This window comes from Metopolophium dirhodum, chromosome 1, assembly GCF_019925205.1.
Source record: "Metopolophium dirhodum isolate CAU chromosome 1, ASM1992520v1, whole genome shotgun sequence".
NCBI classification, from domain to species: domain Eukaryota; kingdom Metazoa; phylum Arthropoda; class Insecta; order Hemiptera; family Aphididae; genus Metopolophium; species Metopolophium dirhodum.
This window is the reverse complement of record NC_083560.1, coordinates 147,779,218-147,797,603: the sequence shown is the minus strand read 5'-3', so window position 1 is coordinate 147,797,603 and position 18,386 is coordinate 147,779,218. Positions and strand designations below refer to the sequence as shown.

At 28.4% G+C, this 18,386-nt stretch overlaps 2 protein-coding genes across 2 annotated transcripts; both read right to left on the bottom strand.

Moving 5' to 3' along the window:
• Positions 1-1,186: 1,186 nt before the first annotated feature.
• LOC132934076 (uncharacterized) lies at positions 1,187-1,939 on the bottom strand. Its single transcript, XM_061000358.1, has 2 exons — positions 1,837-1,939; positions 1,187-1,473 (listed from the first exon to the last, which is right to left on the bottom strand). The coding sequence occupies exons 1-2, from the start codon at positions 1,937-1,939 to the stop codon at positions 1,187-1,189; spliced, it is 390 nt and encodes a 129-aa protein (XP_060856341.1).
• A 12-nt stretch (positions 1,940-1,951) lies between these two features.
• Positions 1,952-2,967, bottom strand: LOC132933287 (uncharacterized; the record flags this gene model as incomplete). The annotated part of the gene is made up of 3 exons (XM_060999597.1): positions 2,933-2,967; positions 2,136-2,661; positions 1,952-2,062 (listed from the first exon to the last, which is right to left on the bottom strand). Coding segments are annotated over exons 1-3 (672 nt in total), but the record flags the coding sequence as incomplete, so codon positions are not given.
• Positions 2,968-18,386: the final 15,419 nt, after the last annotated feature.

Sequence of the window (18,386 nt, the reverse complement as noted above, 5' to 3'; positions counted from 1 at the left end):
TAACGATTCTTATTATTTATTATTTTTTAATAAAAAACATTGGTAATAATGCACTATTATAAATAAGTCTATTTTTAATATTACCTGGACTGGCTCCCAAAAATGGGTATTCTAAATCGCAGTATAAACCACATGGCTTAACTTTTAAAAACATAGTTTTTTCAAAATCTGCAATTGCCGAAGATTCCATTGCTTTCCAATATTCCGTAGCCTTTGAATTAAAAGTTCTGTATACTAAATCATATACCAGATTTTTACATGATGTAGTGGCTCTTTTTTTGCATACGCGTCCAAAATTTGAGGCAGTTAATCTCTTTCGTCTTTCTATGTGCCACTTCTTAGAATTTGATTGGCTTCGAGTTTCTTCTTCCAAAGTATTTCGCTGATACATATTCATACATAATGTGTTTAAAAATTTAAGTTTAATTTCGTCATAGTCAAAGGGTTCGTCGTTTTCTAGAGGTTCGGCTAACCCATAATCAGCATCCGGACCGTAATGTTTAGTGTTTCTGGGTACATTTTCATTAAATAACATACGTCTTCTTCTCTGATCATTTTTATTTTCTTTTGAAATTAAGAACTTTTTACCAACATCTCCTAAAAAAATAAAACGTCAAAATTATCATATAAATAATTTATAAGTTGCATTATAATTATCTATTTGCTGTAGAATTGAAAATTGAAATCAACGTATTCAATTCAAATTGTCCCAAGATATACAAAATACATATTATAGTCTATTATATTATAATTATTTATTTTCTTACCAGGACTTTTATCTTGAACTAATGCTTTATGAATAGTACGTATGTATTTTCCAGATGTGTTGTGAGATAGTAAAGCTGCTTCTACTCGGACATTGTAATTATGTCGTTGTGAAAAATTTATTCGTTTGCCGGAAAGGTGTTTATTTATGATGCTATTAAATTGTTCACAAATATTATTGTCAACGTTCATCAATAAACTTTCAGCATTATTTGCTAAGCGGTTTACTATTTGAATAAATTCGTCTAACAAACCAGTAGTCCGAGCTTCGTCAATATAATTAATTTCGTTTAGCTTAGTACCATTGCAAAAATACGGTTCACATAATCTATGGTCACCAAGAATATGTCGAAAACTATTTGTGATATCTTTTCGTAAACCTGGGTATTTATTAATTATACATTTTTATTTTACATTATTTTTATGGAAAATAAACTCGCTTACCAAATATTTTCTCTTCTTTTGTCTCACATTGCAACTTGCTGCGGTAATCCATGGCCTTAGTTATGGCACTTCGAAATCGTACGGGATTTTTTTTTATATGGTTCCTAATTGAAATTGGATATTTTGTATTTTTTACTATTCCTGTCAATTTTTTGCCATAATTCCGTAATAAATGGTTACGGCACTCAATTTTTTGAATAAAAAAATTTGGACCGTATGGCATTACCTTTTGTAGCCTTTTAGTAACACTAGAATCTCCATCTCCTTTAAAATAAAAACTAGTGATGTGGATTTTACGTAAAAAATAAAGAATTAGTTGAATAAAAAAAATTGAAATTATTGTGTACTCACGAAATTACTTTACCATCATATCACGAAATTAAATACCATATCACCAAATTACCTAAATTATCTCAATGACTTTTGAACTTTTATAAAAACTTATCACCGATAAACCGAACAAATGAAATAACTTTTGTTCTAATTAATAAAATATAATTTTTTTTTTATAAAATTTCAAATGTTTATCCAGTTTTCGTAACAAATATTTGAATAGGATTCACAACTTAACTACTGCATTACTTATACTATAATTATAATAATTAATAATATAAATAATTATCTTACCAATTAATTTATTATATTTTAACCCATGCATTTCTACACTTTTTTTGAAACCTTCAGCGACCGCATCTGCTTCTATACTAGTTGCTCCTTTTGACCAGTTCATAAAGCATGTATGGTTAGTAGAACCTTCGGTTTTCTTATTTTTAAATCTCTGGCAAATTACGCAATATCGATTTCGAATACCAATAAATAATATTTTTTTAGTCTTATACCCAATTATAGTAGCCTAAAATAATAAAAATTCAATAACAATTTTTTTTTTATTAATTATGTTTATAAGACTTATTAAAACAACTTACAACACCAGACAAAGCATCATACTTCGTTTTGTAACTACGCTTTGACCATTGGCCATCTGCTACAACGGTACACATTGGTGTACCATCATGGTCAATTTCGCCTGCCGCTATTGCCAATTTTTTTTCCTCTTCGCCTGCAATTTGCATTTCTTTCAATGCCGCATTATGTATATTTTCACTCATAACCAATAAAACTGCATTATAAGTTGTATTTGACATACATGGCATATCAGCGGAAACAAGTACTTCAGCAAGTTGTGTATAGCCTATACCAGCTGCAATTGTCCCACTAACTATAGCTTGATTTATTGGAATAAAATCTTCTGGTTCAATTTTCTCAGATTCAAACGCAGATTTTAAATTACACATTTTACATTGAAAAATATATGAAGATCTGAATCCGTAACGTTTTTCAGATAAAAATTGCATGTCTAAGAATGAGCAACCAAAACTTCCTGCGTGTTTACTTTTTTGTATTTGTTCAAAAACATACATTATATCGACAATTCGACGACCAGAGCAATTCCTAAATAATAATAATAATACGAAAAAGTAAAAATATAAGAATATATATAATACGTTTCATAATTTTCTCGATGTTATTTGTAAAAAATATATAATATTTTATTAGTAGGTTTATATTGCATATTTTATACTATATACTATATAGCCATATATAGATATGTTGAGAATATATAAGAATCTTAGAATGTCAACTATATTACGATTATTTTTAAATATTAATTTAATGTTTAAATATATATATATAGTATTCGAATTACGTACTTAGAGATTACTGTATCAGTATATGATGATGAAGAGGATGATACATATGTTTCTGCACATAGCTTATGGTGTTCAATAGAGATCAGCCCGGTCCCGGGTCAACCCGGACCGGACCGGAATAACCCGGACCGGATCCGGGTTAGGTCCGGTCTGGGTCAAAATATTTTATATTCTTGGTTTAAGTGTTCGGTTCGGGGCACAGTCATATTATAATGGGTTAGGTTTGGTTATATGTTTTTTTAATATAACTGTTTTTTAATATAACTGGGTATGGTCCAGTCCGGTCTTTTTTATATTATAATGGATATTTTTTGGTCTGGGTTAAATCAATTTATATACTTGGAAAAATGGTATTATTTGTCAATTTATTTATAATGATTTATAAATAGCATTTGTTTGTATTTCTTAAAATATGGCCATTCGCTCGTCATGCCCTTATCGGTTATTAAATAATAATAATAATAATAATATTATTATGTTAAATATGTTCCATCAATACGGGAAATTTTAAAAATAAACGTTGTTTCTTGTTTACTGTCGAATGTCGAATATAGTACCAGTGTCTAATAGGTACTTAGTAGTCAGTAGTCACAGTCACTAGTCAGTACGATACTACGATGCGTGGATAACACTGTGCCACCAACATAAAGGTAAGCAGTAAGCATAATAACCATTTTGAGTACCACTAACTATTAAGTATTAGTTATAAATGTTATAAATTGTTAGGAATAATAAATTAAATATTAATTACACACATAACACATTGATAATGAATAACTTATCAGTTGTCAACCAAAGTTTACGGATTACTAAAATATAATGTTATAATAGGTAGTTATAAACTTATAAATTAAGTTTGTATTTGTAACTGTAAAATATGGTGTACCTATTCAGTACTGGTATTAATATAGAATTATAATTTATAAATCATATCAGAAAAACTAGAATCTTACTTCTTAATTCTTAGGTGATCAAAAATCAACAATCTTATACAATAAACTATAAACTATATAGTAATACCTAATATAACTTATATTGTTATATAAATATATACTTCTTAATTCTTAATTATTTATAAGATTATAAATTTATAATACTTTTCAATTAGCAGCATGCACATCTAAAACAAAATGTTTAACTTTTTTTATTTATTACTTATTAATTTAGGTAGGTACTTATTACTTAATATTGTAAATTGTTTCAGAATTAAATTTTAATTTATCTCATAATTTTAAGTGTGAGATTTTGAAAATCTATAGTTTTAATATAGTTTAAATATTATTATATGATTGTTATCAAAAGAATGTAAATTAATTTTTAAGGTAGTACACATTTTTCAAAACAAATAATATAATGAATTTAAATTGTGAAGATTATAATCTTTGTAGTTACTATAATATATTATGAATTTATGACTACCTATTGACTAGCCTTGGCTTGAAAAATACAAAATTAAATATAGAATTTATAGTATTTAGCTTATTTTTATTTACATTGTAAGAACTAAGAAGTAAGAACCGCCCCAAAACAGTAGACCATAAGTAATAATGGACTGCGCCTAGCTAATGTATGTTATGACTAAAGACCGGATTTAATTGCATTAAAAACACTCAAAAATTGCATAATAAAATTGTATAATTGCACCAAAAATCACATAAAAATTGCAAAATAAATTGCACTATAAAAATGCAAGTTGTACCTTTTTATATATTTATAAATATTAATATTACATTTTTGAATTAAAAAATTGATGATTAAATACATTTCCAAATTATTTTCATTAAAATTAAATCTTCTATTACTTAAAATATGTTTGTACAACAAAAAACTACGTTCTACGTCAACACTCGTTATTGGTGCATATTTAAAACAATTTAATAAAGTAGGCGTTATATTTAAATTAACATTTGCTTTACATGACATGACTTCATAGTAACACTTTAGAGTTTTATACCCTTCATTTTTTTCAATTATGTACATAATTTTTTCCTTAATTTTTTTCCCATTTGGACCAGGAATATTTGTTAAAATATCTTCAATTTTTCTAAAAATATCCATACTTTTCAGTAGTTCACAATTAGATTCTTCCAAATTTTTTAAATTCATGGATAACTCAGATAAGTGTAATTTTATGAATGCTAAACCACATTTGACTGCATTATCTTGTACAATCTGTTTCAGCTTTTCGACACTTCATCTGTTAAACTTTCAATCATGTTTTTAAACTTTTCAAAATTATTTGCGATAAACAACATAGATAATACACCTTTATACTTCTAAGAAATATTGATTTGTACATTTGATTACGTGAAGTATACAAAATTGCAAAAATTGCAAAAACATTAAAAATTGCAATAAATTGCAACATAAAATTAAACAGAAAGACAATAATTAATACAAATCGTTTACATATTTGATCAAATTTGATTTATCTTAACTACAAAAAAAGTTGCAATATCAATTAAATCCGGTCTTTAGTTATGACTCTTAAATAAGTTGATAAGATTTTCCTCAATCTTCAGAATACTAAAAATATTTAAAAATTGTTGAGTAACATTGTTTATATAATTAATATGAATGTTCACTTTTTAGTTGATTGTCAATGTAAAGTTCAAGATATTTTATAGAACTAACTTTATTCAAAATAAATTTCTTATTTATAAGTTATAACAATATTATATTCAGTATTATCCAAAGTTAAATTATTAAAGTGTAAATAGCAGGAGTTTTCAATATTTAATTGTAATGAGTTATTATCAAACCAATGCTATATATTATTTTAATTAATTTTCAGTTAAGATTCAATTTTTAAAAATGGGAGATAAGTCTGAATCTAATTCTGAATGTGAAGCAGATATAATTCCTCAAGTTGAAACAAAAATAACAGTAAAAAAAAAATTATTAAGTGGTGAATGTATTTTAATTGACAAAAAAGGTACAAGTGCCGTATGGGAATTATTTAAAAATGTGGTATATAATAATGATGAAAATATATTCACGGGTTTTGTAGCTTGTATTAAATGTAAGCAACCATTTAAGTACAGTCATAGTAGTGGCACATCAACATTGAGCAGACATAAATGTGTAATTGTTAATACCAAGGACGATGCTCAAACCAGTTTGGATTCTTTTGTGTCTAAAAAATTAAAAACAATTCCCGATAAATTAAAAACCGAATGCATAGAAAAATCAGTGAAGTTTTGTAGTGTGGACATTAGACCATTGTCTATAATAGATGGATCTGGTTTTAAAGAACTTGGACAATTTTTAATAAAAGTTGGTCGTCAATATGGTGATATAGATATAAATGATTTAATGCCACATCCAACTACTGTGTCAAAAAATACAATAAAAATGGCTGAAAATCATAGAAATACACTTTTTGAAAATATTGTACCGTATATAAAAGACAATTGCTGTTCTATGACTACGGATATGTGGTCTGATAAATATAAAAAACGACACTACATAACTATTACTGTTCATTATATTGATATAAATTGGATTTTGCAAAAAAATGTACTACATACTGGTCAATGGCCAATATCAGAGAAAAAAACGGCTGAAAATATTAAGAATTCAATCGGTACTTTTTTAACAAGCTTTGAATGTACAAAGTCTCTGAATGCTAATGAATTAATGAAAAAAATCACATTTGTCACTGACCAAGGACCAAACATGACAAGTTCAAGTGGATTAAGCGCATAAAACAGATTAAATTGTTGTGCTCATATGCTTAATACCGTATTAAGACATGTTTTTGATAATAAGTTTTTAGATGCTGAAGATGAAAACAATAGGAAATTGTTGGAACCCGTTACCAAACTTTTATCAGGAGCTAAAAGCTTTGTGAAATTCATGAAAACTTCTGGAGAAGTAAATAAATTATCAAAAGGTTTAATTCAAGAAGTGGAAACAAGATGGAACACAAGGTTGGCAATGCTACTATCAATACATGAGCAATGGGATGAAATTCTTAATGAGTATGGTGAAGATTTTTGGCGACTTCAAAATATAGATATTGAATTACTCAAACAAATTACTGAATTTCTCAAACCATTTAAGACTGCTTCTGATGAATTGGAAGGAGATATTTATCCTACTATACACAAAGTTCTTTTATACAAAGTTGTTCTTGAAAAACATATTAACAAGTATTGTGACTTGGAAGAAGATATATATGATTCATCTGGAGAATTAAATTCAACATCCATAGTCAAAAAACTAGGAATCCGCGCTAGAGAAATATTTAATAAAAAATTCATTATAAACAGGACACATGAAATGGCATGTTTTCTTTGGCCAAATTTTAAAAAATTGAAAATGGTGTCTGACGAGAATGAAAAGAAAAGGATTCTAAACAATATCAAGTTAGAGCTTCTGAAAATTGAAATAGCACAAGCACAAAATGACCAAAATGTAGAAAGTGAATCAATCGAAGATACTGCAGCTCTGAATATATCACAGTTTTCTGAATGGGAAGATGATGCACCAAAACCAAAACAGTCATATGAGCAAGAAATGGATAATTATTTAACATGTTTTGTAGGTAAAAATGTAGATACTGACATACTCAATTTTTGGAAAAGTCAAAATGAGAAATTTCCATTACTCTCTCAGTTAGCTCGCCAAACTCTCTGTATACCAGCATCTAGTGCAAGTAGTGAACGAGTTTTCAGTGTTTCAGGGAGAATAATTGAAGAACGTAGAAGTCGTCTAAAAGGAGAAACAGTCGACTCACTTGTATTTCTACATGACTTCTTTAAAAACATAACAGTACCTACTACCTAACAAGTAACATATTTTATAATATTATTTGTTTTTAAAAATAAAAATTAATAAAGCCACTAGGAGTTTCTAGTGAGTAGGTACTGAGTAGTATTTATTTTGTTAATTGTTAATTTATAAAATAATATAAACTGTTGGTATTCTTAATTAATTTCATGATTTTTTTTATTTAATTCTTAATTCTTTTACCTACTGGCTACTACCTACCTATCAATCAAAAAAAAAAAAACTAAATAACTATAAACATGAAATCATATTAATGAAGTTAACAATTCAACAATTAATAATAGTGATTGTACAATTGTAATAGTGTTTAAATTATTGTAAATAGTTATTTATAGGCTCAAGTAGTAATATTTTAACTTTTAAAACTAGGTATATAATATGTGCATTGTGCAATATGCACTGAGTAGACATTAGATAATATAGCTACACGATACAGCTATATAGGTAAAATAAATATCACTGCTGGCAGTAATATGAAAGTAAAACTCAACAAGTGTCATAGTTGAACAAAAAAAAAAAGGTAAAAAATAATTATTAAAATATATACCTAATTTATTTATTATTTATTTATTTATGTATATTAAAGGGGTTTAAACCCTTAAGCAAAAATACAAATAATTTTGAGTATAGTTTCAGCTTAATTTGATGATTAGGTACTAGGTAGTTAATAATTGAAATTATTTAAGTGACATTTTATTTAGTTTCTAATAAATTTAGTTTATATGGATGATCCGGTTTAGGTAGTAGGTACTCAATAAGCATATTTGTCCTGGTCCGGGGTTTTATTAAAAACTTATGATCCCGGGTTGGGCGGTTTGGTTTAAAAAAAAAAAATAAAAATCCGAGCTGGGCTGGTCCGGGCTTATAAAAAGTTTGTAAGCATGGTTCAAAATTGGTCTGGGTTGAAAAATATATTTTTGGAATTGGTCTGATCCGGTTTAACAAATTGTCTTAAATATTTGGTCTGGGCCGATCCGATTTTTATAGGACCGGGCTGTACTCTAGTGTTCAACATCAGAAACGTTGCCAAACAATAAATTAGATTCAGTTTCTGTATTCACCAAATTCGTATTTGAATAACTGATCTGAATATTTTTTGGTGTACTAGTCAGAATGGATTCTCTAATAATAATATACATTTTAGATAGTTATTTAATTAAAATACGTAAGCTGTATACAATACATTTATAAATTTAATAGAAGATTGTCCATATGTTTTGTTTATAATAATTATAAAAAAAACTCAAACGTCATCATTACACAAAAACTTTTTATGAGCGTCTGAAATTTAAATTTTTACACAATTATTATTAAAAAAGTATAAGTCGTGGAAACTTGAAACTTTCACTTTGTGTTTAATTTTCAATTCTTAGTTTTGAATACAAAAAAAATTATACATTTTAAACTACAAAATAATTTTCAAATATTCTTGATTTTGTCGATGTTTGAACTTCAAACAATTATAAAAAACTTGTTGCCTATGTATTTTGGTAATTATTGAATCACTCATAGATAAACTTATGTAAAACCTTCTATTCAATTCTAAAAATTGAATATTTCAAATACCTAAAAATAGCTGGAAATTATCGAAATATATTGAAAAAAAAATATGGGATAAAATGTCACTTTAAACAACTGGTAAAAATTTCAAGTCTCTACAATTTATACTTTTTTAATAAAAACATATATCAAAAATCGTTTATTTTACGTGATTTCGTAAAAATTTAAATTTCCAATGCTCATACAAATATTTGGTATTATTCCAGTAGAGTTTTTTTTATAGAAATTTGAAGAAAAACTTTTGAGGAACCTTGTACCAAATTTTCAAATCTTAGGTATAAATATTTTAAATTTTATGAAATTTCAACTACAAAATATTTTCAAATTTTCATGGTTTTATCATATTTCAATATTATAATATTATAATATAATATTTCAATATTACACACTACATACAATCTTAATATTTAATTTATAAAGCATTTAAATTTACATAAATGGTGAAGGTTCTGCAGTTTCTTCAGATGCTAATGATTCACTGATCGATGTGGTAGGTTCCCTATGTATAAAAATAATAGGTATGACTCTTAGTCGAACTATATACTTTTTGTCCATATAATAATTTAATACAAATATTACTTACCATTTTGGTGTTATTTTAGTAAAATTTTTAATTCTTTCAAAGTTTAGTTTTTTTATACTTTTACGTCTCGACGGTGCTATCCACCTTTTATTAGAATTACCAACTTTATGGATATCCATTTAAAAAAATGTAACAAATCAAATGTGTAAACCCGGAAAAAATACACTACAGTCTATAGAAGTACTGCAGTAGTCAACTGAACACCTTCAATTGCATAGACTCATAATAAATTTGTCAAAAATAGTAGTTACAATATCATTTTTGTTATAATATAATATTGTGTAGAGGGAGTAAGATATAAATTATAATTATACAGGATTACGAGAATTTGACATTATCGCGATTCGCGGCAGCCGGCAGTGCTATTTTTATAATTATCGCAGCCCGCAGGACGGACCGATTGTGACGTAAAGTAGGTAAAATTTACAACAATGCAGCCAGCCGCTAGGTGCGCCAGCTGACGGTGTGAACAAACTATACACTTTTTTGTAAAACCCTTTTCCGAATTTCAAATGCTACGAAGTCAATAATGGTCGTACACCCATAAGTAATACACTGTTTGAAAGGTGATAATTTTTTCTATGTTTTGTTGGAAACCGATTTCTGAAATTAGTATTAACAAGCGAGCATTACTGCATAGAAAAAGACCATTTTGTAAATACTGATTTGCTTATATTTTAGATAATTAATTACAATATCAAATATCTGATTCCAACAAAACATAGCAAAAACTACCACCTTTCAAACAATGTATTAGTTATGAGTCTACGACTATTACTGACTTCGTAGCATTTGAAATACGAACGTAATATTTTCAATACAAAACGACTGGTGTTGCACCCTCTTAATCAACGTGCAGAAAACAACGTCTACTCTAGAAGTAAGTTTCATTGATTTTAAATACTTGTAGTTATAGCTAACTATATAATATATTAATATTTATAAGTTATACTAATTATAGCTATATAGATTTTAATTTTAAGTTAATAAAATGTATTCATGCATTATGCATATTATTATTATTATTATTATTATGTAGGTATAACATAATTAGGTTCAATGCTTAATTTCTAAATCAAAATAAAAACTAAATAATAAAACTGTTCACTTTAAATTAGTTTGATTTATATCATGCCAAAAAAGAAGCATATTTTATTTAAAATTTATTTTTACAGATTAGCAATATGTCGTTAGTAAATGAAACTAACATCTGTGCTTGTGGTAAAATAAAATGTTTAATGAATATGTACAAATTGGCTAAGACATACTAAATCGTGCAAAAAACGAAAATCAGTACTTTGTACTGCAAAACTGAATACATTTTTTAAATCTTCTAGACTATCAAATGATGTTTCTGACAAAGGTATGAGTACTTTTTGTTCATTATAATTTAGTTATAAACAAGTATTATAAAATAAACTACTTTTAACTAGCTATTTCTACAACTCGCTCTTATATTAAATCTTACATTATTGAAACTGTAGGTACCTATAATTTTGTTTTTATTAATATTTATTTTTTCAGTTGACAGTTCTAATTTGAATACTGTCAGTAGCATATCAAAATCATCAATAGAAATGGATGTTCAAGGTTCAAATACAAATAATACTATATTATTGCCTGAGAAGTTTAAGATTATAGGTAGATACCTACATTTTATTTATTTTTGTATTTTTATTAAACTATTTAATTACCTAATAATTTATGCATTAATTATTTTAGTTCCAACATTGGAGGTTGATTTAAAGTCGAACGAGGAGTCAAATGAAAATGAATCTGAAGTAGCTATATCTACTACACTAATGGCTGAACCAAGTAATTTATATATTATATTTTTACTAATAAGTATAATACTTATATTTTATTAAGCCATTTAATTAATAATTTATGTATTAATTATTTTAGTTCCAACATCTGAGGTTGATTTAGAGTCAAATGAAGCTGAAGTAGCTTTATCTACTACACTAATGGTTGAACCAAGTAATTTATATAATATATTTTTACTAATAAGTATGATTATAATTATCAGGGTAGGTAGGGGGTAAATGCAATTAGAATTTCACTTAATTTATTTTTATAACACAATACACATTATATAATTATATGACTATATTATAGTTAATAGGTAAAATATTTTTTTTATTTATTTTTTTTATTTTTTTTCATTATAGATAATATGATCGAAAATGTATTTGAAAACGATCCAGCACAATTTTCGTCAAAAAATTTTCAGTCAAATGCAAATATTGCTTATGAAATAGTTTCCAAAATATTAGAAATGGGACCATGTCAACCACTTCCAACAGAACTTCCTGGCGGTAAATATCCAGTTATAAATGGTCATCGATTTTCACCAAAATTGTATCATAGAATATTACCTGATGGGACTGTAACAAGACGGAATTGGTTATTATATTCTAAGTCAACTGAACGTTTGTATTGTATTGAATGTATACTTTTTCCTGGAAAGGGTAAAAATGCTCCTAATAAAGCTTGGGTTACTGATGGTTATAAAAATTGGAGTACTTGTACTAACAAAATAGAAAACCATGAAAAAACTTCAGCACATATTTACTCTTCACTCACACTTAAAATTCGACAATCATCCTTACCATTGGTACCATCTATTGCTACTAAAAAAAATGAAGAAGTTTTCATAAATAGAGAAATTATCGAAGAGCTGATTGACATAACACTATTTTTAGGAAGACACAATATGGCTTTTAGAAGGCATAGGGAAAACTGGCAAAATAATATGTGTGGCAATTTCAAAGATTTATGTTCTTTAATATCAAAATTTTCCCCTGCAATTGCAACTTATTTCAGTTCTCAAAAGCAAAAATATAAAATTAATCAACGTTCTCAATACTCATTTACTTCATGGCGCCGACAGAATGCGTTGATTGATATAGTGTCAAATCATATAAAATCAAGTATATCTCTCATTATAAAAAATTCAAAGTTTTTCAGTATTGCCATAGATTCGACATTTGATGTCTCTCACCGAGAACAAATTTCTTTTGTGTTCAGATATGTAGATGAGGAAAAATTTGAAATTAAAGAGAGACTCTTAGCATTGAAGGATACTCCAAAAACAACTGGCAACGCCTTGTGTGAAATTTTCAAAGAAGTGTGTACATTAAACAGTTTAGATTGGACCAATAATTTGGTTGGTCAATCTTACGACGGCGCCTCAAATATGAGGGGACGATATAATGGATTACAACAATTAATACGTAATGAAAATCCTCAAGCAATATTTATTTGGTGTTTCAGTCATCGCTTAAATTTAACTGTCGCTGATGCAGTTAGTGTATGTTCAAATGCCATGGATCTTTTCGGAAATTTAGAACGACTATACGATTTTATATCTAGCAGTAAATTTCGTGCAGACGTATATGAAGAGCAACAAAAACATTATCAAGGACAGCAAATCCGTCGATTAAAAAGAGTGTCCTGTACTAGATGGATGTCTCATAAATTTGCATTAGATGTTGTACTAAATACTTATGTGGCAACAGTTGAATGTTTAAATGTTATTCGCAGTGAATCGGGTGACAAAAAAGCTGGTTCAGAAGCTGGAGGTTTTTTAAATTATTTTCAGTCAACAAGATTTGTCTATACAGCTTATAGTTTTAAAGTTCTGCTTCAAATTCTCGAGCCTGTATCAAGTTTGCTACAAAAAACAGATTTTGATTTGTTGGCTGCATCATTTTTAATAAAAAAAAAATATGAGGAAATCGTTTCATATCGATCAGAGGAATCATTCAAAATTATTTTGGCTGAATCTGAAGCATTTATGGATTCAATGCAAAATATTGAATTTCAGCCACTCCTAGAAAGACATGCTAGAAAAAGAAAAATCATGTTCGATGAACAAGCACCAGATGAGACAATCAGTGACCCTATAGTTAATTTTCGGGTAAATACTTATTTTGCTTCTGTTGATCTCATTTTGTCTGAATTAAATAGACGATTTATTGACAATAATAATGAAAATGTAGAACAAATATCAATATTTAAAGATTTATCTCTTCTATCAAAAAAACGAATGAAAGAATTAAAAGCAAACCCAACCCAACCCAACCCAACCCAACATAAAGATGCATTTTTAATGATATGTAAAGTGTATAAAAAATATTTAAAGCCAGAAGTCATTTGTGATGAATATTTAAATTTCATCCAGTGTTTTGATGTTTTTCTTAAAACTGATGAGTTTCCAAAATATTTACATAGTGATAATGAGATAGCTAAAGATTCAGATTCTGAATTAGAAACGGAAAATTATGATAACGATGTTGATGATGATAGTGATTCTTTAAAAAATGAAATTGAAAATCATGGAAGTTTGTTACCAGTATTCAGGTAAAAAACTTGTATTGTTATTTTTTATGTTCTTTTATTCAATATGTTTACTGAATTGTTTTAAATTACTTATCGATGTACAACTTTTTTTACAGGGTTTTTATGCGCAATGGTCTTCATACACTATTTCCAAATATTTATATTTTGTTGAAGCTATCTTTGACCTTGCCAGTTGGAAGTGTATCAACTGAAAGAAGTTTTTCAAAGTTGAAACTCATCAAAACTAGACTAAGATCTACTATGGGAAATGATCGATTAGAGGGACTAATGATTATGTCCTGTGAAAATGACATAAACATTAATTATGAAGAAGTTATTGAAAATTTTTGTAAAACTAGTTCATATTTATTTAAAGCTTTACATTAAAAATAAAAAGTGTTAACTGTATAATGTCATTACAAAATCTTATTTTTTTTAAAATTAATTTAAATTTTTGTATTTCATTGAGGATTAAACTAACCTATGTTATATTTATAATGTATTGTAATAAAATATGAAGGTAAGATCTAGGACGTCTCGGGTTTCTGGTGTAGACATCTTAATTATTATTTCTAGTTATTTTAAGTAAATTACACTTACAGATAGCAGTTCAATAAAAAAACGTTTTGTTTTTAAATAAAAAAAAATGGGTGGGTGGGTGGGTGGGTGGGTAACTTTAGTTAGTTGCATGTGCTCTCAAGATACCTCTGTGCGCCACTGAATATAGGGACAATATATTTGTATAGATTGTTGAAAGTATGATACATATTACATACCTATTATAGGCTATAACTAGTAACTGGTTATATTTTTAATAGAAAATATGTACTTACCGGTCAGTTTAAAAATACTAATTAAACAAATATAATATCTTAAACAAGTAACAAATAAACTAAAACAATATAGGTAATATCTTAAATATCTTAAGACACAATGTATGATGGAATAAAACTACAAGACGTCCATTATAGTTTCACTGTGGAACTACGAATAAAACATGGACAACACATTAGTATAAAAAAAAATAGTGAGACATCTTATCAAAATATGTCAATATTCATAAAAAATTAAACTATTAGGTTTTTCCATCATCTAGTGTGGACGTGATGCGCGCGCTTTGATATAGTCCCTCGACCGATAATTGTTCCCTGATTTAAAAAAGACAATTGTGGCAGACTATTTTGTTCTCCAATCTATACAATTGTAAGCAGACAATATTTATCATCAGATATTATAAAAAAAATTATCATAGTTATGACGTAATAACTTAAACCTTCTGCCATTATATTTACAATTTACTTATGTGGGTACTATGGTTTTTATACACAATGACCTGCTGAATTAAAATATTACTAATAGCATACTGGTATACAAATTTTAACTTTTTTAATCACGAGAGTTAAATATTAACTTTTTTAAACTAATTTTTCGTGCTGGTTTCTAATTTGTTATTAGATTTGTTTTATTATGCCTTATGTTTATTATTTATACTTATAGTTCCTTCATTTTTTGTAAGTAAAGTAATTGATTTGAAATATATATACAAAAGTAAATATTGATACAATTTTATATTACCTAATTTTTCAATGATGCGAGATTACAATTAAAATAATACGTTATTTTATAAATTATTGCGATAAACTATTTACAATAAATCAACTAAATTAAAAAGTAGATCAATTACAGATTTAAAAATGTTGTGACCATGATTTTGTATTACCTGTACTTTTTATCATGATCTAACATATTCTAGCACTATAGTCCGCGACACGAAAAGTGGCCGATTTGTACCGCGACCCGTTGCGGCTTCCCTACCTGTTAGCCATTGGTTCTCAACCTATACCACCTCCTGCCCGGCGCACGGCGGTCGCAGTGCCATGCATCTGCGCGCAATGTGTATTCCATACATTATAGTAGACTGGTTTTTTTTGTGCACCCTTAGCTGATCTTCTGGAATGCCTGGAGGGCAGCTGCAGAATGTGCTGTGGTAGGGGATACAGTAATGCACATAATACAAACACGTTTTATGGCACTCGTGTTTTATCTTTTTGTATGTTGTGTACTGTGCGCTCGTAAACAACTATTTTTTTACACTGTTTTTTCTCCTGCGTTACCGTGTTAATCCATTTAAAAATGTCGTTTTCCGATTCAGATACTCACAGTCAGAGTAAAAAAATTATTCATAGTGTGTATTTATTTTTAAAACAATTATCAAAGAAGTCAGATTTAACTGCTGATTTTTTTAAAAATGCGCAAGTTGTTACTGCCGAAGCTTGTGGTGTGGGTTATCGTACTGTAAGACGGATTTGTGCTGAAGGAAAAAATAATATTAATCCAGAAACACCAGGTGCGGAACCTACATTTGTTTCTCCACGTAAAGGGTATAAACGAGCAAAAACTGTTTCGGAGCTGGATGATTTCGATTCCGATGTTGTGAGGAGAACTGTCCACGAGTTTTACGACCGGGGTGAGTACCCAACGGCTCAATTAATATTAAATGTCGTAAAAAAAAAAACAAATTACAATGGGTGCGTTCGATCAATGCAAAGGCTCCTAAAAAATTTAAAATTTACTTACAAAAGATGTAACGATGGTCGTATGTTTTTAATGGAGAGGAATGATATCGTCGCACTTCGGTGTAAATTTTTACGACAAATGTGTACGCTGCGAAAAAATAAAGACGATCGTCCAGTGGTTTATCTCGATGAAACGTGGGTAAACCAAAACCATTCACGCACCCTTATTTGGCAAAATGAAAATAATTCTGGTGGTCTGAAGGTGCCGACGGGTAAAGGAGGCCGACTTATTGTATGCCATGCAGGATGTAGTCGCTACGGGTTTATAGAAGGGTCAAAATTGGTATTTCGAAGCAATACCGGAAATACCACGGATTATCATAATCAGATGAATGGTGAAGTATTCAAAGAGTGGTTTATTCAACTGCTTAAAAATCTAGAAGAGCCATCAGTTATAGTCATGGACAATGCGCCTTACCATTCAATCCTCAGAGACAAATATCCGAAAAGTAATTGGAGAAAAACCGAAGTACAACAATGGTTAAATGAAAAAAATATTGAGTTCCATCCATTGGAAACATTACCTGAACTTCGGCAAAAAGTTAAAAACCTATTGCCACGTGAAAAAAAATATGAGCTGGATGACATTGCAATTGAAATGGGTCATGAGGTAATCCGTCTTCCACCATACCACTGTAAGTATAACCCAATTGAGTTAATTTGGGCTCAAGTTAAGGGCCAAGTAGCGAAATTTAACAATACTTTTAAAATGGTTGATATTGAGCGGTTAACACACGAGGCATTAGATGCAGTAACAATAGACGACTGGACGAAATGCGTTCGTCATGCAGAAGAAATTCAGGACGAGGACAACAAAAATGAAATAATGAGGGACACCATGATAGAACCAATAATTATGACAATATTACCAGATGACAGTGACTGGAGTGATGATGAAGAAGATATTGACGAAGAAAACCACGGATAACATATGTCTTAAATAATATTAAATTAAAAATTTTTTGTATTTGTATTTTTTTTTAAATTTTTTTTGTTGTTTGGTTTGAATAAAAAAATTAATTATAGTAATTTTAGTAAATTATGTTTAACTCTTTCGGTCCTGATTTCTATCTAAAAATTCATAATGGTGTAAAAAAAGTAATTATAAATAGATAATATAATGATAAAATAATAATAAATAATGGTTATGGTGTATAACGTCTTTGTTAACACTATTAAAATTGAAATATAAAATCATTTGTATAGGAGTTTTGGAGTTTAGGAGTTACCGTGTTGATTACGCGTTGAAATGGTTAATTTAAAAAAACGCGGCAATTTATTTAATTAGATTATGAACCACTTAGGCGAAACGGCCGCTAGGTTCGCGACGGTCATCGGCCACATTTCATGTCGCGGACTATAGTCAACATAACTTCAAAGAAAAATAACTGGGTACTACTATAACCTACCTACTCAAATTATTTAATCCACCCTATCTCACTCACCCTCGTATTTATCGTACAAAGCAGAGGGGGTGGGCGCTGTACTAAGATGCGAGGTTCTACACATTATGGCCTGATGAAATCGTTTACCTTGTTCATTACTTGCCGCACCTAAGTTTTCTGGAAGAAATCTAGATGTGAGTATAAAAAAAAAGTATTTAATGTC

Bases quoted from the DNA above. Each gene is read 5' to 3' on its own strand.
- LOC132934076 (XM_061000358.1), bottom strand. From the start codon at position 1,939: ATGAACTGGTCAAAAGGAGCAACTAGTATAGAAGCAGATGCGGTCGCT. The intron at 1,474-1,836 runs GTAAGATAATTA...TTTATTTTAAAG, and splicing joins AAAATATAATAAATTAATTG to GAGATGGAGATTCTAGTGTT.